This window comes from Lethenteron reissneri, chromosome 65, assembly GCF_015708825.2.
Source record: "Lethenteron reissneri isolate LAM-NWPU_2019-01 chromosome 65, ASM1570882v1, whole genome shotgun sequence".
Classification (NCBI taxonomy): Eukaryota; Metazoa; Chordata; class Hyperoartia; order Petromyzontiformes; family Petromyzontidae; genus Lethenteron; species Lethenteron reissneri.
Window position 1 is genome coordinate 9857001 of NC_083843.1, and position 22006 is coordinate 9879006.

Below are 22006 nucleotides of genomic sequence, written 5' to 3' on the forward strand. Positions count from 1 at the left end.
TTCTGTGTAACAATTAATATTCAGAGACCTATCACTATGCAGGGCAGTAAAGACAGGATAGCTACCTTTTCCTCACTTCAAATCTGGACATATGTCAGTCAGCCTCGATTCATCAAAGCTGTGCAGTATATTGTAATATACTTCAACACAATCCCACAACATTTCGTTACAAATCTATTCCTGCTACCTGAACACAGATGCCAATTGCCGGGCTGTCCAAGTCAAACCTGGGTAGTTGTCAACTCTAAGTGGAAGTGTAATGATTAGGGAGTTGCGTGGTGAGTGAGATGTGTATATTTGGTACATATTTAGAGGATTCAACTGAGTCGCAGACGTACTTCTTAGAGGCAAGACATTTATTATACCAACACGTAATACACAAAGGGGTAGCTGCCCCTTTACCAGATAACAGCCTAGGGTGGTGGACCACCCGGCTAAACTACAATAACACACTGAGAGTTAGCTACAACGGACTGGACCCCAGCTCGGGTCCAGGTCCACGTGTTGGAGACTCTTCTTCGATGTAGAACGTACTTATTTCCCTCATTAAAATGCTAATCAATGTATACCATTTTTGACATGCGTTTTTCTGGATTTTGTTGTTGTTATTCTGTCTCTCACTGTTCAAATAAACCTACCATTAAAATTATAGACTGATCATTTCTTTGTCAGTGGGCAAACGCACAAAATAAGCAGGAGATCAAATACTTTTTTCACTCACTGTCAGGATTCTGCCGGATAGGAGCGGTGTCGCCCTATCAATATGATGATTCAAGAGCGTTGTGTGGTGGATATCAAATTTATCTTTGCTAAAAACATCCGAAAAGTCACACAAAAGTGCTCGTAGCTTTCCCTTCTGACCCTTGGACAAATCTACACTCTCGGCACAAAGCATTCCATCCACTACTCATACGTACTCCGGTGAAGACGTGGCACCCACATTTCCAATGATGCTCCCCTCAGGAAGCACCGGCGATGCATGAGCTAGCACAGTACCCTCCTTGATAACCGACGTGTCTAACCCAGTGTTAAGAACTTGAATGAAAGGTTCCTGATTGTTGGATACTAACGTCTGAGCTCCTACTAACGTCAGTCCACGACTGGCCTTATTAGAAGGCCCCAAAAGGATTCCTCCTGCTGTCGCTCCCTGGTCAAGCGGCTTCCGCAATCAGAGGGGAACCAACATCTGTGCACCGGGGAAAATTTTCATGGTCCGACGGGCAAGTGCTTGCATCGTAGCGTTGGCCATGCATAAGCGGGTGGGAGAAGGCACAAATGCCATTCGATAGCCAGATAGTAATTCCAGGCACCCCTGGTCAATCCGAATTTTCAGGGGCATCCTGCCCAGGAAATCGGTCCCGAGCAAGCAAGGAATGGCAAGGGACGTGCAAATAAGAACATGCCCAGTCAGTTAAACATCATAGATGCACAACTCGGCTGTTATTTATCCAATAATGCCCAACGAGCTGCCGTTAGCGGAATAGCATGGTGCTTCGACAGGGCCTAAGACCCGATATTTAGGGGGGGAAATATTATAAATCAATTCAGAAATGATGGTCGGTGATGCACCGGTGTCAACGAACAGCCCAATTTCCACCCCTTCCATAAACCCAACCACGGCGGACGAACCCGCAGTCGTGGCCACCACTCGATGGGCCAGCTCCGACCACTGACCAGGATGGAGCGGTTGAACATCACGATCACAATCAGGAACCCCCCACACTGACGTGCGACTGGAACGCGATCTGAACACACTAGACGGGTGAGGTGGATTCAGGGGCCGAGTGTAGAGTGTGTCGCGACTCGCCTTAGGGTGCAGTGAAGTGGATGATGATGATAGTCCAGGGAGGCATCGCTGTGGTACGTGGCAGTCCGACGAGATATGCCCCGGCAGGCAGCAGCTGTAGCACATGACGCGACCGCCTCCGGGACTAAGTGATGCCTTTGGCCGTTGCTGGTCGTCCGTCCATCACGCCACGCCATCCCCTCACCCGCCTCCACCTTGGGTCGATGTGCAGGCTGGAATGGGCTCCACGTCTTCAGGTGTAACCGGCTCCTCACGAGGCGCAGTACACGCCACCAACCCCTTGTGTCGCTGTAAGAGCTTCTGAGCCTGAATGTATTTAGCCACCTTGAGAAACGAGAGATCGTTGTCATCTATGGCCGGCAGAACGATGTTGAGGTCCTTGGTCAAGGTCAGCAGTCTCTCGAGGACAAACACGTTGATTCCATCGTGGTCCATTCTTGGGAAGGCAGCCTTCACCAGCGCCAAAAGTGCACTATGTCTCGGCTTCCCCTTTCCTTTGCATAGCAAACTTGTGGCGCACATTCGACGGTAGCTCATAAATTGCCGCCATCTGGTCGAAGGCTTAAGTCAGCGTGGGCCTGTCTGACGGAGGGATGATAAGAAATGCCGCTAGGCCATCATCATCAAGGGCAGTGGGCAGCGCTCTCAGTGCCTCCGCCTCCGTCCACCCAACCAAGTCGGCGTTCGTTAGGAATCGCCGCTTGAAGGCCACCCAGTCGTCCCTGGTGGCTGCAAATTATTTAATGAAGGGAAGTCGACGCCAGAGAGACGGAATGTCCATCGGCGATGTCGACGCAGCTTTGGATTTAGTGGGCTGCAAGCTCCGCGCCGGTGTGAAAATGGCGGCAGTGAGTGCGGGCTGCACCACAGAGGTTTCCGCCCGACGTGAAATGGCAGCGGTGCTGTTGTCCGAGTGGCTCCGCTGCTCTCTCCATCTCCGCCGAGTCTGCTGGTTGCCGCTCGCAAGGATGGACGCCGCGGCTTGGAGATGCTCTGCAAGGCGACCGTGCGCTGCCCTAAGCTCCGTTCCTGCCAGTGGTGAAGTGTCATGAGCCCGGACAGTGCCCTGCTCTGCCAGCATCACCTCTCCTCCATCCTCTGGGGCTGTTTGCGGGATGAGATCTTCCTCCTCATCATCCGATGTCCTGGTATGTATTCTGCGACGCGTAGACATATTCTACGGGAAGCTAAGTAAAATAGCGTATTTGCTACTTCTGACACCAGTCGTAGTGGATTCAGCTGAGTCGCAGATGTACTTCTTAGAAGCAACACATTTATTACACCAACACGTAATACACAAAGAGGTAGCTGCCCCTTTACCAGATAACAGCCTAGGGTGGTGGTCCACACGGCTAAACTACACTAACACACTGGGAGTTAGCTACAACTAACCAGACCCCAGCTCGGGTCCAGGTCCACGTGTTGGAGACTCTTCTTCGACGTAGAACGTAGATCTTCAGATGACGGTAGCAACACTGAACCCCGGTCCCTTGTTGGGACCCGCTTTATATGCTCCTGGGTCGAGGCCGGCTCCGCCCTTGGTTCCATCCACCTTCTAGAGAGCTCTCAGTCTCTCTCGACTCTTCTTGAGACAGCTTTACCCAGACACTTGACCACCCCTTAGCCCCACTTGGGGGCCCCATGTAGACTTTACCGGTCACGTGCCTTAGGGGTCAACCAGAGTGCCATGGCCCAGGGTAACCCTGTCCCTTGGCTGACACTCTCCCACTCTCTCTGGTAGGAGACAGCACTGCACGCCATGCATGGTGGCACTGAGCTATCCCAGCACTCACCAAGCCCTCACTAGGGCTGGTACTATGCCCACCTCTGGGGTGTCCACGATGACAATGTATCGCATGCTGGTCCTTGCTAGAGCCGGCATTGCTTGGTGACATTCACGATGTTGCTACATACGTGATATCTGCAATGTGAGTACATCGGACGCCGTGCCCCTCTAGGGCCTGCACCATACAGTGTCATCCGCAATGTCACTACACATATACTGAATCAATGCTGCTATAATTTTGCACTTCCAGAAGACCGTGAATGTCTAGAAATATGTATTTTAGGTAGAGAGACAAATCTATAATTGAAAAATTATCATTTATTTATCTAATGTCTGAGTTATATTCTCCTCAAAACATCTAATAATTATGTTTGTGTTGTGTATTATGATTTGGCATCGAACTACAACCTTTATCTTTAGAGAAGGTCATTGCCTATAAACAGAAAAGTACACCAGCATTGAGTACAGCAAGCCTGACTGATACTGAGAAACTGGGTGTGGAAACCAGTCCAGAGCCTGCTTGTACTGATTCAATTGAAGAGTTATTTTGTGATTGTTTATGCCTAAAAAATATATAAAATTTCTGTTTCCCCCCACAAACTTTCCTTTTGTGGCCAGGACAGTGATATTTTGAAAGTTACCTATTTTCAATGAGAAAACGGACGAATTTGTGTCTTTTCGTTCACATAAAGTAAAAAAAACAATCAAAAGTAAAATGTGTAGCGCTGTAAATGGGCTACGTATACTTACCTGCAGTAGCAGACAGGGTCCACCAGGGGCAGTAATTTGGACCGGCATAAGGGTTGCTACATTCCCCGGGCCCAAAGCAGGGGGGGGGGGCTGCAGGGTGTTCTAGGATCCCCCGAGACCCCCCTTGGAACTCTATGAAAGGGAGGTGTGGCCAGGGGCTGACACACCTGGACGGGTCCGGGGCGAGTTGAAGACTGAAGACCAGCTAGCCAGTTGAATACTGAAGCCCAGCTAGCTAGGACCCTGGGACTCACCTGACCCGTCATCCTTGTAAGGGACGACGGGTCTGAGTAGGACAGTGGTGCGACCCTAGAACCCTCGGGGCCCGACGTCCTTGTAATGGCCGGGACCGAGCGGCCCAGTGGTCGGGACCTGTACCTTGGCTGAGTCGGGTCAGAACAGCCTTCCCTAGGTCACCCTTAGCCGGAGGACCCAGAGACCTTGGCTCCAGTAGTAGAGCACGTCAGTCTGGAGGCGGTACCTCCTTAGGCAGCAGTTGAAGGGGCCGTAACGCCTTCAAGTCTTAAGGGTTTGCTACGCACTGTATCGTAGCCTTGTGTTAATAAACGTGTTGCCTCCAACGTTCGTCTCCACCCTCGTGAAACCCATCACTACACAAGTATTTATACAAAAGTAATACAAAAAATGTCTACAAAAATTTAAAAGCGAGTAGTTTTTCGAGATTTACGATTATACTGTAAATCACTTTCACGAATCAGCCCCCAAATGCAGTCTCCCATCATGTTCTCAATATACTGTCCTTGGTAACAGCGTTCAAAGTCCAGTATATCTTGGTTGAAGTGCTCACCTTGCTCATCCAAGTACGCTCCCATGTTCTTCTTGAATTCATCAAGATGAGCATCAAGGATATGGACTTTGAGGGACATCCTACAGTCCATTGTGCAGAGTCTCACCAGCTCCACGTAGTTTTTAGCCTTGTGATTGCCCAGGAAGCCCTGAACCACTGCGACAAAGCTGTTCCAAGCCACTTTATCCAAACTAGTGAGCTTCTTTTGGAATTCATTGCACTCCAGGATCTTCTTTATCCGTGGTCCGACGAAGAGGTGGAATGAACACTTTGAGAAGCTCCTCAACCCAATGGGCATGCCCTAATCTCAGATGGCAGCCCTGGAAACAGCTGGGGGGTTCAGATCCATCACGGCTGCTGAAGTAACTCCGGCGGTCGAGGGCCTTCGTAGTGGCAAAGTTGCTGGGGTAGACGAGGTTCACCCAGAGTTGTTGAAAGTACTGGACAGTGTAGGAGTGTCGTGGTTAACAGGCCTCTTCAATGTTGCATGGAAGGTGGGTACAGTACCTTTGGATTGGCAAACTGGAGTCGTGGTTCCCATTTTTAAGAAAGGAGACTAGAGGATATGCTCCAACTACAGAGGGATCACACTTCTCAGCGTCCCAGGTAAAGCCAATGCTAGAGTGCTGGAGAGGAGTTTCTTGCCGGTTGGTTGATCCTCAGATTCAGGAGGAACAATGTGGATTCCGTCAGGGTTGTGGAACAATGTGTAACAAGTTAGCGCCATAATTGTGGGGTTACAATTTACATACCGTCATACAGTCCACGCACTATTAGTAGGGTTTCTATCTGGGGGAATGGTGAATGGGCGGATCTAGTATGGAAGCTTCTGGAACGTTCTCGAAGGTTCCTAGAGGGGCGTGGCCAGAGGCGGGGCTTAGCCTCAGAGAAGAGATGAGAATCAGAATCAGAAATCAGAAACGGTTTTAATCGCCATGTAAGTTTGCACAGACAAGGAATTCACTATGGCGGGACAGTGCATACATTTGTAATGCGGGCGTAAACGACCTCCCGGAAGTGACGTCATGGGGGAGGAGTTACGTCACGTGGGGGGAGAGGGTTCAGGTCTATAAGGGGAGAAACCGGAAGAGGAAGGGGAGTGATCGGAGACTGGGAAAGGGTGAGGCCACGCAGGGCGGAGAGTGAGAGAGAGAGAGTGGCGAGATCGCCACATACACGGACTCCGAGGTTCGGCACTGTCGGCCAATGGTGACCGACCCCGGGGCCAAGGAGCAGCGAGGAGGCTGCAGTCAGCAGCAGGTCTGCAAAAGGGGAGTTGGGCAGCGGGGGTCTGCACGAGGCGTTCAGCAGCGGGTCTGCTAGGGGAGAAAGTGGGCTACGTGAGCGACAGCAGCCTAGGGCTGCCGAACCAAGAGTATCTGGGGAGGTGCCGTGAGGGAAAAGTATAAGAACCCAAATAAAGGACACGGAGACAGCGAGAGCGTCCGAGTTCTTTATTACACATTGAACAAGTAGGAATCTTAACTTATATAAAAGGTATACACTCTAACTATACTAACGTTACAAAGTATAAGTAATACTAAAGGGCTAAAATCTTTAAAATTATGAATAAGTAGACCTTATACAATGCGAAATGTAAAATGTTAATTAGCCGTATTAAACAATCTTAAAATACAAAAATACAAATAAGATTACACGTTGTAAGTATGGAAAGGTGTAATTATGTAGATAAAATGTTATAGTAAGTGTAACAGTCATTTTAAGTGTAAAAGTCATTTTAAGCCCTTGGCCTTGTTGAGGAGGCCAACAGCGGATGGGAAAAAACTGTTTTTATGACGTGAGGTTTTGGTCTTGATGGACCGCAGCCTTCTGCCGGAGGGGAGTAGCTGGAACAGAGAGTATCCAGGGTGCGAGGAATCGTCCGCAATCTTCCTCGCTCGCATCAGGGTCCTCAAAGTGTGCAGGTCCTCAAGGGTTGGTAGATTACAGCCAATCACCTTCTCAGCAGTGCGGGTGATACGCTGCAGTTTGCTCTTGTCCTTGGCAGTGGCAGCAGCGTACCAGACGGTGATGGAGGAGGTGAGGATGGACTCAATGATGGCTGTATAGAAGCACACCATCATTGTCTTTGGCAGATTAAATTTCTTCAGCTGCCGTAGGAAGTACATTCTCTGTTGAGCTCTCTTGATAAGGGAGCTGATGTTCAGTTCCCACTTGAGGTCCTGGGAAAGAATAGTGCCCAGGAAGCGGAAGGACTCAACATTGGTGACTGGGGAGTCGCACAGGGTGATGGGGTGAGTGGGGCTGTATTCTTCCTGAAGTCCACAACCATCTCCACAGTCTTAAGAGCATTAAGCTCCAGGTTGTTCTGGCTACACCAGGTCACCAGGTTGTCAGCTTCCCTCCTATAGTCAGACTCATCCCCATTAGAGATTAGCCCAATGAGGGTGGTGTCGTCAGAAAACTTCAAGAGTTCGACGGACTGGTGACTGGAGGTGCAGCTGTTGGTGTACAGGGTGAATAGCAGAGGGGAAAGGACGCAGCCCTGAGGAGATCCGGTGCTGATTGACCTGGAGGCAGAAACTTGTGATCCCAGTTTGACACACTGCTTCCTGTCAGACAGGAAGTCTGTGATCCATCTGCAGGTGGAGTCTGGCACGTTCAGCAGGGAGAGCTTGTCTTGAAGCAGGCTAGGAATGATGGTGTTAAAAGCCGAGCTAAAGTCCACAAACAGGATCCTGGCGTAGGATGCTGTGGAGTCCAGATGCTGTAGGGTGAAGTGGAGGGCCATGTTAACTGCGTCATCCACAGACCTGTTGGCTCTTTAGGCAAACTGAAGGGGGTCCAGTGGAGGGTCTGTGATGGCTTTGAGGTGTGCCAGGACCAGGCGCTCAAAAGACTTCATTACCACGGAGGTAAGGGCGATGGGTCTGTAATCATTTAATCATGTTGGCCTTGGCTTTTTGGGCACTGGAATGATGATGGAGGACTTGAGACAGGCTGGTACATGACATGTCTCCATGGAGTTGGTAAAGATGTTGGTGAACACTGGAGACAGCTGGTCTGCGCAGTGCCTGAGGGTGGCTGGAGAGACAGAGTCCGGCCCAGCTGCTTTGTGTGGGTTCTGCCTCTTGAAAAGTTTTTTAACTTCTCCCTCCTGAATGGAGATAGTTGTCTCTGTAGTGGGAGGCGGGATAGGGGCCTCTTGGGTGGGAAGGGGTAGTTCAGGACAGTCCAATTGTCTTTCAAATCTGCAGTAGAACTCGTTCAGGTCGTTGGCTAGGCGGGAGTCGTTAGTGGTGTGGGGGGCTCTGGGCTTGTAGTTGGTGATCTGCCTGAGCCCTCTCCAGACAGAAGCAGAGTCGTTAGCAGAGAACTGGTGTTTTAGTCTCTCTGAGTACAATCGTTTAGCCTCTCTCACCGCCTTGCTAAACCTGTTCTTCAATTCCTTGAATCTGTCTCTATCCCCACTCCTAAACGCTTCCTCCTTCTCCAACCTCAACCTTCTGAGCTTTGCTGAGAACCAGGGCTTGTTGTTGTTGAAGTTCACCCTGGTGCGTGTTGGAATACAGCAGTCCTCACAGAAGCTGATGTACGACGTCACAGCCTCTGTGAGTTCATTCAGACTATTGGTAGCAGTCGTGAACATATCCCAGTCAGTACAGTCCAAGCACGCCCGCAATTCCTCTATAGCCTCACTAGTCCACTGTTTAAATGTCCTCACAGCAGGTTTACAGAGAATATAAGCAGGGGGTACAGCAACGTTACGGGTTAGTGGTTGAAGATTGAAGAGGAGCTCCCTGTCGCTGCTTCCCCGCCATCTTCACCTGCCATGTGGCGGCTGGACCTCCAGCTGCTCAGCCGCTCAGCTGCTCCCCAGCGCGCCGCCAGCGGGTTGAGCGCCACGTGGTGTGGGGCAGCGCAGCCACAAGAGCGGGTTGGCATCCGCGAGAACGAAAGGAAGAGGTGGCTGTACCAAAATTTGAAAAAAGAATACAGAAGTTACTTACCATGTCGGAGCCACTTATTACAAATGGACCAGCTCCTTTTCACAGATATTTGAGGGGTCATGGGAGTATACTTCTCCAGTCTACCTTTGCTTTGTAGACTTGGAGAAAGCATATGACCGTGTTCCCTGTAATATCTTGTGGGCGGTGCTGCTTTTGTGTAGTATCCGGTCCCTCTATTCCCGGAGTGAGAGCTGTATCCGTATTCTTGGAGTTAAATTAAGGTCGTTCGCTGTGGGTGTTGGACTCTGCCAAGGGTGCATCTTGTCTATACTCCTTTTTGTGATCTTCATGGACAGGATATCAAGGCACAGCCGAGGTATGGAGATATCCAGTATGGGGGCATGGAGGTGGCATTGCTGCTTTTTGCAGATGATGTTGTCCTCTTTGCCTCATCAGTCTGTGATCTCCAGCATGCAATTGAATGGTTTGATGCTGCGTGTGAAGCAGCTGGGGTGAGGATCAGCACCTCCAAATATGAGGTCATGGTTCACTCCCGGGAGATGTTGGATTGTTTTCTTTTGATGAGGGAGGGAAAGCTGCCCATTGTGAAGAAGTTTAAGTACCTCGGGGTTTCTTTCCCAAGTGATGGTAAGTGGGAGCAGGAGATCGGCCGGTGGATCAGTGCAGCGACCGCAGTGTTGCAGGCACTATATTGTTCCATGGTAGTGAAGTGGGAGGTGAGTTCTCAAACAAAGCTCTTGCTTTACAGGTCAATCTACGTTCCCAACCTTCACCTATTGTCATGAGCTTTGGGTGATGACCGAAAGGATGAGATCGCGGGTACAAGGAACCAAAATGAAGTTTCTCCGCAGGGTTGCCGGGCTCTCTCTTCGTGCGTGAGCAGCTCGGTAATCTGAGAAAGCCTCAGAGTGGGACTGCTGCTCCTCCGAATCGAGAGGAGCCAGTTGAGGTGGTTTGGGCACCTGGTAAGGATGCCCCTTGGTTGACTGCTCCTTGAACTCTCCTGGGAACGTTCCACTGGGCGAAGACTCCAGGGTCGACCCAGGACACGCTGGTGGGTCTATATCACTCGGCTGGCCTGGGAACGCCTAGAAATTTCCCAGGAAGTGCTAGAGTCTGTCACCAGGGAAAGGGAGGTCTTGTCCGCCCTACTCAGCATTTTGCCGTTGCGACCCTCCCCAGGACAAGTGGATTGAGAAACGAAAGAATTAACAAACTCATGCATGCAACAATGCAAACAAGCTCATAGCAATATCGTTGAAGACATATCAAAAGTAGATTAAATTACGTAATTATCTGAACCATTAAAATTTACTACATCACTAATACATCATGATTCGTGCATATTCAATTTAAACATTTTTTTTATATAATCATTGGCTCTACGTTGTGTCTGCTTTAGAGGTAGGTGCGTGTCATGAGAGCAAAATTGTTTTCTGGCATTCCTTGCACTCTCTTTAAGCCCCATCTCTTGTGTTAATTCCAGCATTCAACAGCCGATTTCCTATTGTATTTTATCATCATCTTCACTCGTTTAATGTCTAGTTCATAATTCAATACAATACAATCGTTGCTCCATACTGCTTTATTTTATCTAACCCATTGCAAGTCATTCGAGTTATCCTGATAAGTGCCTTGAAGTCTCATGAGAGATAAAAAAATTTATACATAAAACGTTGCATTAAAAGAAAATTACATTTCAATCACCCATAACTATAATAATGCAATATCCTGCACAGTTATTACACACTGACTCAAGCCCAACAAAGTTCCCTTGAAGACATGGAGTTATCCTCAAGGAGAAATGCACAGACTCCACTCAGGGTGGAGGTCAAAGGGCCACAGAGGCCACGTGTGGTACCTGCACGTCCTTGCGAGTGGCCTTCATCTGTCCCAAGGATGCCTCCGCCTTTTTCCTCTCCTCCTCCACCACTCGCATCTCCTCATCGACTCCACTCTGCAAGAGACAAAGTCACCAGAGGAGACTCCAATCCATCCGGAGCCCTCCACAGTGACAGCTCTGAATTGCCCACCAGAAGCGTGGTGAGGAATTCAGCCTGGACTGATTGAAAATGTCTAATAGGCAAGGGACCTGTGGATAGAGAATCAACCCACGGTGATGTTTGTTGTATGAGATGTTTCTATGATTCCCAGGTGACCGTTTTTTTATCAGCTAATGTAGAGGTATCAGAACGAGTATATGTATTTATACTGGAGGAATCTTATGTGCAATAATGCTCTTTTTCACAAATGTCCAGTTGGGGTGGGTAAGAACGTTACAACAAACTATACAAAAACATTATATTAGTGTAGTATGCTCAAACAGAGATTCAGACGTACTCTTTGGAGGCAACACATTTATTTAACACCAACACTGGTTAACACTATACATATATGGTGGTGACCACCAGGCTAGCTACACTAATCATACAATAACTAGCTACAATGGACCGGACCACAGCTTGGGTCCAGGTCCACGTGTTGGAGACTCTTCTCGACGTAGGATGTAGAACGTAGGTTTCTTCAGGATAACAATAGCAGCCGGTCCCACTGGGGGCCCAGCTTATATCCTCCGTGGCGGGGTTCGCTCCGCCCCTAGCCACGACCTCGAATCCTCGAGGAGGATCTCCACCTGGACACGTGATCTCCCCAGCCCCCCTTTGGGGGTCCCCGGGTAGACACCTCCGGTCACGTGTCCTCCATGGCCGGCACCCTCGCACCCTATCCTGTAGGGGCTGGCACTGCACGCAGAGCGTGGTGCCATCCATTGCTGTCAGTCAGTGCTCACCGAGCCCCGCTAGGGCCGGTACTGCATCCACCTTCAGTGGTGTCTGCGATGTCAAGACATCTCGCGCCGTGCCTCTCCCAGGCCGGCTTCACACAGTGATATAAAACGATGGCACTACAGTAATACAAAGTAGAATAAAGGTAAACAAATCACCCAATAACAAACAAATAACTAAGCCATCCCCATCCTACTAGGCAAAGCCCACCGAGGTATTAATTTATTTTTTAGAAGCGACTTTGCCACAAATGATAACTCATCAAAGTGGTTTATTATGTGGAAATCTATAGGTGACAAATGATCTCAATGCATGTTTTTTTCTGCACCTCAGTGGTTCTCACTGTCGGTATGCGGGCCTCACCTTCCGTGTCTGATGCTCACGCTCCAGCGTGTCGACATCATGCCCTTTATGTTCTCCAGTGAAGGCGCAGACTGTGCACACGAGGCTCACATCTTGCTTGCAGTAGAACATGAGCTCTTGTTTGTGCCTCTTACACTTACGTTCTTCAGGGTTCACATCTGGTGAAACCAGGACGTGGTCATTCAACTTCACCCTCTCCAGGTGAGGCGCGAGGTGCACTCTGCAGAAGGATGTCTCACACCTGAGGCAGGTCTTCACTGCAGGCATCTTGCCTCCTGGACAGTGGTCACAGAAAACAACACCACCAGCAGCAGCAGCAGCAGCAACCATGGTCTCAGTCACTCGCAGCTGCTCTACGAGGTTGGCGATCGTCACGTTCCTGGTCAGCTGGGGTCGTCGACGGAAAGTCTTGCGGCACTGCGGGCAGCAGTAGGAGTATGTGTCCATCCAGGTGTCCTCCAGGCACTGGAGGCAGAACGAGTGGCCGCAGCTGAGCGTGCAGGGGCAATCAAACGTGTCCAGGCAGATGGAGCAGATCAACTCACGGTCCACGTTCTCAGCGGGAGCTGTGCTCGCCATGACCCGAGGATGCACATAACGTCGTTGCTCACTGTGGCTCAGAGAATACATTTCAACAAAAATACTTTATGTTTATAATAAAGTGAGATTTTGATTACCATTGACGAGGTGTGTTCTGTTCAGGAGATACTGTGTGCGCAGCTCACACAGCGGAGACGAACAAGGAAATGAACTTGACTTCACCTGCAGTTAAGTTATAAATACCTCGAGACACGCCCTGGAATGTTCCACACGGCGGCCGCGCTCACCTGTGTAGACGTGGCGTTACAGTCACGCACTGTGTAATAGCTAAAACTGACTTTTGTGTTTAGTTTTTTGTCCTTCCCCTGCACTTCTGATTAGCACGGTTGGTGTGGAAGAAGTTCAACATGCAAACATTCATAGCTTCAACTGGTCTCAATTGATATAATATTTGTACAAACAAAACGCAGCAGCAGCCACCCGGGACACAGCGATAATGGTTTGTCCCACAGGCTGATTGACGGGCAAGGGTCAGGCTGTGTGCATTGCACTATGGAACCGCACCTTGTGCAAACATTCAGATGTAAAGGTTAACTTGTTTTTTTCCCATCTGTGTCTTTATCTATTTTTTTTCTTGCAAGGCCTGTTTGTTTAAGCTTCACAGTTTGTAATCGTCCTCACCTTTATCAACTAATATTTAACTACTGGCTTTATGCATCCTCTGTTGATCTGTCAATTTTTTGTTTTATTCCTATGACACCGTTTTATCCTGAGTGGACGGTGGTTGTATGTATGTTGAACTTCTTTTTCACCGTACGTAGTCAACCGTGCTAATCGAAGGTGTGTGGGTGAGTCTGTAGTTGAGTGAGTGATTTAGTGTGTGGGTGAGTGGGTGAGTACGTATGTTGAACTTATTTCGCAGCGTACGTAGCCACTCGAGCTAATCGAAGGTGCGAGTGAGTGGGTGGTGGTTGAGTGAGTGGGGGGGGGTTATTTGGTGAGAGGGGAGACAGATGGGCAGGAGGATAGCGTGAGGGTGGGCGAGCAGGCGGTGAGAGAGGCCTGGAGGAAGGGTGGCTGGGAGGGCGTGCGGTTGAGTTAGTGGTTACTTGGGTGGGTGGCCTCACACATTACCACAGCGAACAGCCCCTGGCTAAACAAACATCGTGGTTCATTTAAGCTCATTATATGACTTTCACCGTCCATTTTCCTATTATGCGTAAAAATATCGAGGATTTAAATATTAATAACCTAAACAATATATATTCTTCCCCTATTGTTAATGTTAATATTTTACATCCTGGACTCGCTGAGTTTGGTCGATTCTATAAATAAAAAAACTATTTTTATTTTACCAGGTAAGGCCCACTGAGGTATATAGCTCTTTTCAGAAGCGACCTGGCCACAAATGATAGCTCACAGACGTGGCTTATTACGTGGACATTTATTGCAGACAAACACTCTAAACACATGTTTCTAAGTGTGGAAGGAAAAATTGGAGAACCAAGAGACAAATATACGCGACTACGGGGAAAGACAAGCAAACTCCAAGTACATGTACAGGCGTCAGGGTCGGGATCGAACCGACGACCTCCTGTATACCAGGCGAGGTAGTTAACATCTCGTAGCCACCGCAGCGAGATGTAAAACAAAAATCACAGAGCAGCGACAACGAACAAGGAAACGAGCTGACTTCAACTGCAGCAAAATTATAAACACCACGAGACGCGCCCTGGAATGTTGCACGCGGCAGCCCGAACTCACTTGTGTAGACGTGGCGTCATTCACACACACAGTGTCAAGGTTAAAGAGTCGCAATTGATATATTGAACAAAAACCCCACGGTAACCATGAAAACATTGATGGTTTGTCCTATAGACTGGTTACACCGACTTGGGTGAGGCTGTGTTTTTCACTGTAAACCTCACCATGTAAATTCTTAATAAAGATTTAAAATCACAAGTAGGCTATCGCAACCAATATTATCCATAAACGTATTTTTGGGTTAGATCGCGTAAATATGAAAGTGTCGTAAAACTCGCCACCACCCGACACAACCAATGAGTAAGGTTTGTCACGTAAACAAAATAAGTAATATTTAAAAATACTTTTTTTTTTTAAACACGCTTTAATGAAATGTACCCTTCTCGTAAGGGCAGAACTCCACGACTCCAGGAAGTGGCCGCAAAGCTTGCCATAACGTAAGGGACCGTGGTGATTTACAGCCAACGTCAGTTGAGCGTGGACAATTAGACCCAAGCCGAAACATAACATATATAAAAGATTGTGTAAAAATTATTTTTTCAATACTATACTATATAGAGTATAGTATTGTCATCAGTATGACGTAAGTATACCAAGTTTGCAGTCGATACCACATTGGGAAGTGGGTTAAAATTGAGTTACAAGATTTGAGGATACGACAACAACAACAGTAAGTTCAATAAAAGCGTGTAATAATAATAAAAACATTCCCGCTAGGGTGAGGCTGTGCGTTTTGCCCAGCAAACCACACAGCTGTCAGTTCGTATTCAAGGTTCAAAAAGACGATTCCCTTAACCAGAGGGTCACCAACCAAAACAACGAGAGACATTTTTTCTTATATTTTACAATTCGGTAAGTAAAATAGAAACCAAACAACTCATTATTTCAAGAGCCACAATGCAACGTGGTGTAGGTACGAGACAAGGTGGTGGTCCTTGATAAATAAAAAACGTGGTGTGCGTACGAGAGACGGTGCTGGTGGTGGTCCTTGATAAATAAGAACGTCTCACGAAGCAGCCGTTCCTCAGAGCCGCACGCCGCTACGGAGCTGCATGTTGCCGACCCCGTGCCCTGAACCAACTGGCGTGACCGGCAAGTAATAATAGTAATTAAATTATTATATTTGTATTATTTTATTATATTAATTTAATTATTATGTAATTGGAAATGGATAATGTTACGAATACAACTTTACCATATTCCGTCGATTCAAATTGGAATTTGTTAATAGTTGTACTATAACAGTTATAGTGAATTTATAATGCTGTGACTTTGTTTTATGTTTTAAGGTTAAAGTTAATGGGAAATTGTTGCTAACCCCCCCCCCCCCCCCCCCCCCCCCCCCCCGCTGAGTGAGTGGTACATTCCAAACAGCCCAACAGCTACGGTGAGCAATGTGGATCAAAGCAGATACCGGTAACGCGATTTTTTTATTGTCACAGATGTTAATTTGTCATTTTTGGACTGACGTACATCAGAATCGGAATATTTATACTGCAGGAGGAATCCGATGACCTGTAAAGCTCTTTGTAACATATGTCCAGTAGGCGCACGGGGTAAGAACGTAACAACAACAAACAGTACACAAACATGACACATCACCATAACACATCTACAGTAGTTTAACACGTAAAGCTTTCGCGACCAATATCCATTATACAGTTTTATTGGGGGTTAACCATCTAACCCAATCAACCTGCATTATAGACTGCTACAGTATCTATATAAATATAAAAGTTAGTAGTTCCCTGCGTCTTGTTGACATTCGGGTGATTGCCAGAAAGTGCTTTGCTTTATCCACCGCTTTCTTTGTTGTCGGAGTGCAGCGACGACTTCGCCTTGGCTCCGTGTCGCCGTGGACTGCGTCTGTAGCGCGTTGTGGCGAACGGCGTGCGGGTGGTGCAGCTCGTTGACGCACAGCAGCTACTGCTGTTGTTGTTGTACAACATTAATGGTTGACGCCACATCAACGTCTCTTTCAATTCACCACGCGCGATTGTATCACCGATGTGACTTTTTACTTTGACGACACCATTCTTGATTTGAAGCTTTCGTGACTGCAGGCATCCATCGGTAAAAAATATCTAAGTGACTTTACCGAAAGAACCGAGGAATTTACTTCTCATCATTTTCTCACAATGACCTCGCCGTTGACTGTTTACAGCTCATATCTAGCACATGGTGTGGGTATGCAGAGCCGTCAACCCTTTATCAGTGCCCTACTTTATTACGGACCAATCCAGGCGTGATTGGTCACCCCGTGTCCCTTATAAATCTCAGCGTTCATCCTACAAAGTCCCATCACAAGGGAGAAACACAAACAAATAGACAAACACAATGTTTTTACTCAATTTCCCTGTACAACAATACGGGTAAACCCGTATGGGTTGACAGGTATGGGTATGTAACAACATTACACATCACACTATACAGCACACTATGCACTGTCTATAACTCAGCTATAGTACATGGTGAGGGTATGTAACAGCATTACACATCACACTATACAGCACACTATGCACTGTTTATAACTCAGCTATAGTACATGGTGAGGGTATGTAACAACATTACACATCACACTATACAGCACACTATGCACTGTCTATAACTCAGCTATAGTACATGGTGAGGGCATGTAACAACATCACACATCACACTATACAACACACTATTCACTGTCTATAACTCAGCTATAGTACATGGTGAGAGTATGTAACAGCATTACACATCACACTATACAGCACACTATGCACTGTATGTAACTCAGCTAGAGTACATGGTGAGAGTATGTAACAGCATTACACATCACACTATACAGCACACTATGTGATGTGTCATGTTATAGACAACCTCATTGCTTGTGTCTGGGTAGTAAACATAAACACACTCGCATAGCTACTCTGTGCTGTGTGTTACACTCTCGCATTTACAACTCATTCATGAAAAAATAAACACACTGGGATAGCTACTCAGTGGTGTGTCACTCTCTCATTCAGACAGACGCATTTACAACTCATTCGTAAATATAAACACACACATAGCTGCTCAGTGGAGTGAGTTACACTCAAATACAAACGGATAAACTGAAATGCACACAAATATATACACGCGCAAATTCACACGTATTTTTAACAATTAATCAAACTCACGTCTACTCATGACACTGTGTGGCCTTAGAAGGTAATAGTGTATACAACAGGCGACGTTTCGAGCAATGGGCCCTCTTCACAGCACGTCGCGAGCCCGGAGAAATTGTAGAGCGACTCTACAAAAGTGTTGAGATTGTTTTGTTGTTGTTATTTGTGCGCCACTGCCAAACGCAGCGTCGCCAAAACATTTCGGTGATTTGAGAACGGCTCACCATGCTACAGCGCTACAGAAGCCCGCGTTGTTATTTATTTATTAATTCGCTGTTGATCCGCTAAACTCTGCAGCGTCCACACAGAGAAACGCGCGCGTGGGAACCAATTCCAAACCCTTACATTCACTCAAGCAACGATCATCAGAGTAAAAACCCAAACACGCACGCACTCATTCAGAATCGCAGTCCTGCTTTAACTCTCAATTATGTCTTATTAATAGGTCCGTTGCCTGAAACGTCGTTTAATATGTTACCTTAAAGGGGCACGCAGTGCTATTTGATGAACGCTTTGAGTTATTTTGTGACAGCGAGAGAACGTCCCACATGAACCGGCAATGCGCACCACGCATTCGTGCGTTTGACTGCTCTCTGATGCTCGTGGGTGAGATGCCTTGCTTTTGTTCTTGGCTCTGTATCAATGTGTTTTACGTGGTATATTAACGTAAACCGTGTAAGATGTAGATTTTAACGTTTTAATGTGGAGTGATTAGATGTTAACTCCCTCGCCGGGTCTCCAGGAGGTCGTGGATTCGATCCCGACCCCGACGCCTGCTGCATATTAGAAGTTTGCGTTTCTCTCCTTCTCACCGTGGTCGTTTTTTCCCTCCACATTTACAATCAACATCACGCGTTTAGAGTATTAAGCTACTGCTATACATTTCCACATGATAAGCCACTTCGTTTAGCTATCATTTGTGATGGCCAGATCGTTTTTGAGAAAGAGCTACATTGCTCAGTGTGCCTTACCTGGTAAAATATAACAAAATATAGTCCATAGTAAATCGTTTTATTGAAGTTTTTACGCATGTGTCACTTGACACCTTGGACACCCTTGCGAATGAGACGTTCAATCGAGCGACGTTCCAGGTAAAATATTTTAACCATCATCCTGGGGGCTCACAACATCGGAGATGAACAAGGAATCCAACATTACTTAGCACGAGGTTACAAACCTTACGAGACACTCCGTGGAGATGTGCTCAGGTGGTGAAGGTCACAGACACGAGCTTCGTATTGCACGCAGCTGTCGAGACGCAACGTGAGACACGTTACACGGTAGTCTTTGACCACTTCCAGACGGGAGCCAGGTCCACTCGCTACGCTCTCAGTGGGAGCTGCGCTCGTCACGACTCGTCGATTCTCACCGATAGTCGCTCGCTGTGGCTGAGAAACGCTGTCCCTGGAGCGCACACGGCGGCGACGAACAAAGACACGAATCGACTCTCACCTGCGTAGAGAGGAGCGTTGCATTCACACCGCGGTGTTGGGGTTTACGGTTCGCGATTTTTACAAAACCCAGTGGCCAGGCAAACGGTGATGGTTTGTCCCTTGGACTGAATTCGTCGGCTATGGTGAGGCTTTGTGGGTTTCTGCATCAAAACCGTACCTTGTAAAAAATTCGCATTAAAGTTTTTTTTTTTAAGTATGTCGTCTCTATCATTGCCATTTATTTCAAATCAAGATTGCCATTTAGTTGTTGGTGATTTATTTGAGCATGATAGTTTAAAATTGTCTTTAAAAAGATTAAACTTAATATTGTTAATTATTTGACACATTATCTCCCAACTTCACGTGTAAATGAGTGGGGGACCAGGTGGGAGGGTAGGAGGGTGATCGTGTAGGTGGTTGAGCAGGTGTGTGTGTGTGGGTGGAGATTGGTGTTGTAGTGGTTAGTGCGCTGTGCTATGAACCTGCTGATTCAAGTTCAATTCCCACTCATGGCCACCAACACCAATGACCATTGCCTGAACCGGTGATGGCCCTCCCTTAGCTCGACTCAGCCTTAAATTAGTACCTTGGTGTAGAGTATAAATATCACCACTCGGGAGACAAAGGCGACAGGGCTTGGTGCTGGCCACCCACCCATTCGTGTGTCGTGCCTGCCTTCATAGATGCTCGCTAACAGCACTTGTCCAACAGTTTTTTCAGGTTATACGGGGGATCTTTGCCTTTGTGCGGGTGGGTGAGTGAGCGGGTTTGCAGGTGATCAGGTGGGAGGGAGATCAGCCGGGAATAGGCACTTGAATATGCATGAGGTGGGCAGGTGGGAGGGTGGCAGGATGGGCAGGTGTATGGCCGAGCAGGTTTGAGTGTGGGCAGGTGGGAGGGAGGGTCTCTGTAGACGTTTGGGGGTGGTAGTAGGTTAGGGAGTGGCAGGTGTCGGGTAGGAGAGTGTTGGGTGCAGGTGAGTGGGTGGTGGTCATCATTACCAAGCGTCGTCGTCATTATCATCGTGCTCTTAATCATCATCCATCACTCAGGATCCATTCATCATCATAGCTCATGATTACGAGGAACAAGCAAATTGACTGGGATTGCAGCTATTAATACCACGAGACGCGCCATAGAATGTGGCCCAAGGCTACAGACAGCACTTACCTGTGAAGGCGTAAGCTGTAGATTTACAAACTGTGCCCGGTTTAATCTCCAAAAACATAACATCCATACAAACAAAGAACCATCCCAAAAAATACATGTTTACACAAGTCAGTCAGTCTCAGCTATGAGAGAGTCACATTCACAGCCTGCATGACAATCTTAGCAATAGATTTTCAGATTTATTTTGTATTCACCGAGAACACATTGGACCCTTGACCCACAATACAATGTGATTCCCATTCACAGATAACCCAGAACACAATCAAGTCTATGTATATTTACGCGATCTAACCCAATAAACCTTTATCATTGATAATATTGGTCGCGAAAGCCTACGTGTTAAAGTCGATTTGTTTAACCAGGTGAGAACTCAAGAGACCAGGATGAGTCTCGGTTGCAGGAGTGATGATAATGATGCTGTTTCTGCTGCTGATGATTCTGTTACTGCTGATAATGATTCTATCATTATTGATGCTGCTGGTTCTACTCCCGATGCTGATGATGTTAATGATGGAGCTACTGCTGTTGATGCTGTTGCTCCTGTTACTAAATATTCTGCTGATGATACTTCTGCTGATGCTGATGATCGAGTCGAGTTGAATATAAATTTAACGAGGTGAGAACTCAGGAGATCAGGATGAATTTCATTGACAGGAGTGACCTGGGTCACCAAAATTAAAAAGCAAAACAAGTCAAACCCATGCCAGCAATGAAGCAATTAGAAATCTCACCCACAGCCCAGAGCACAATGCGATTAGCGTTCACACAAGTACACAACTGGTACGATATAATCAATGTGTCTCAAATCATCTACGCATTGCTAAACAGCCTGAGACTCGAGGTTGGGTTCACACCAGATTGGTGTATCACGTCAAGGAGGGGGGCCGTGGTGGCTAGGAGATGTTAACTCCGTCGTCTGGTATGCAGGAGGTCGTGTGTTGGATTCTGACCATGACAGCTGCTGTATATTTGGAGTTTGAGGTGTCTCTCTCCCTGTAATAACAAATAGTGTTTGCGTGTTGAGACAATATTAGTTGTGTTATAGTGTAAGGTAGATCTTCACTCTAGATATATATCAGGCTTAATAACATAACAGACTTCAAAGTCAAAAGACAGTTCCAATTTTTGTCAGCAGAGAAAGGCGTTATCCCATGAATCCTAGGGTGTGGCTCGAGGTCCAAAGTCTCAGTCTGAGAGCAGATAATTATAACGTTAAACAAAACCAAACCTTTATCACGAAAAATATTGGTGGCGAAAGCCCTCCTACTATTACTGTGTTAAAATGGCTTATCTATCTCTATGCCCTGTACAATACAACTACTTCGGTGGGTGGAGGAGTCCCTCGACCCCAGGTTATAATAAAAATGCTTTAGCCCAGCGACGCTCGGCACACACCACAAGTAGTTCTCCCTGTAATGATGCCATCCGATTCAACCCCTGGTTTAATGCCCAACGAGTGAGTGATCGCGAGGGGACGGCGCACGTCACTCTGCAGTGTCACGTGACGCATGTTCCTAGCACGCCCGCGGTGGAACTCAGCACTCTCGGCGTTGAGCACCATGAGGCGTGCGGTGTGGTGCGAGGAACGATGGGGTCAGAGAACCTTGGCTCCCCCCGCCCTTCCCTGCCAGTGTGCTAACCACTGCACCACTGCTCCACCCCTTACTGCACACATGACTCTCTATACACTAAAGACAAAATTCCCCAGTGTAGCCGTAACATACTATTGGGGC

At 47.4% G+C, this 22006-nt stretch overlaps 1 protein-coding gene across 1 annotated transcript in view; it reads right to left on the reverse strand.

Moving 5' to 3' along the window:
- The window catches only part of LOC133359542 (tripartite motif-containing protein 14-like), a 28935-nt gene extending 16019 nt beyond the window's left edge, over nt 1-12916 (reverse strand). The window contains exons 1-2 of the mRNA XM_061577982.1: nt 12230-12916; nt 10945-11040 (exon numbers count right to left, since the gene is read on the reverse strand). Of these exons, the coding sequence (XP_061433966.1) occupies nt 10945-11040; nt 12230-12859 (726 nt within the window). The 5' untranslated portion in view covers nt 12860-12916. The remainder of the gene's footprint in view (nt 1-10944; nt 11041-12229) is intronic.
- Nucleotides 12917-22006: the final 9090 nt, after the last annotated feature.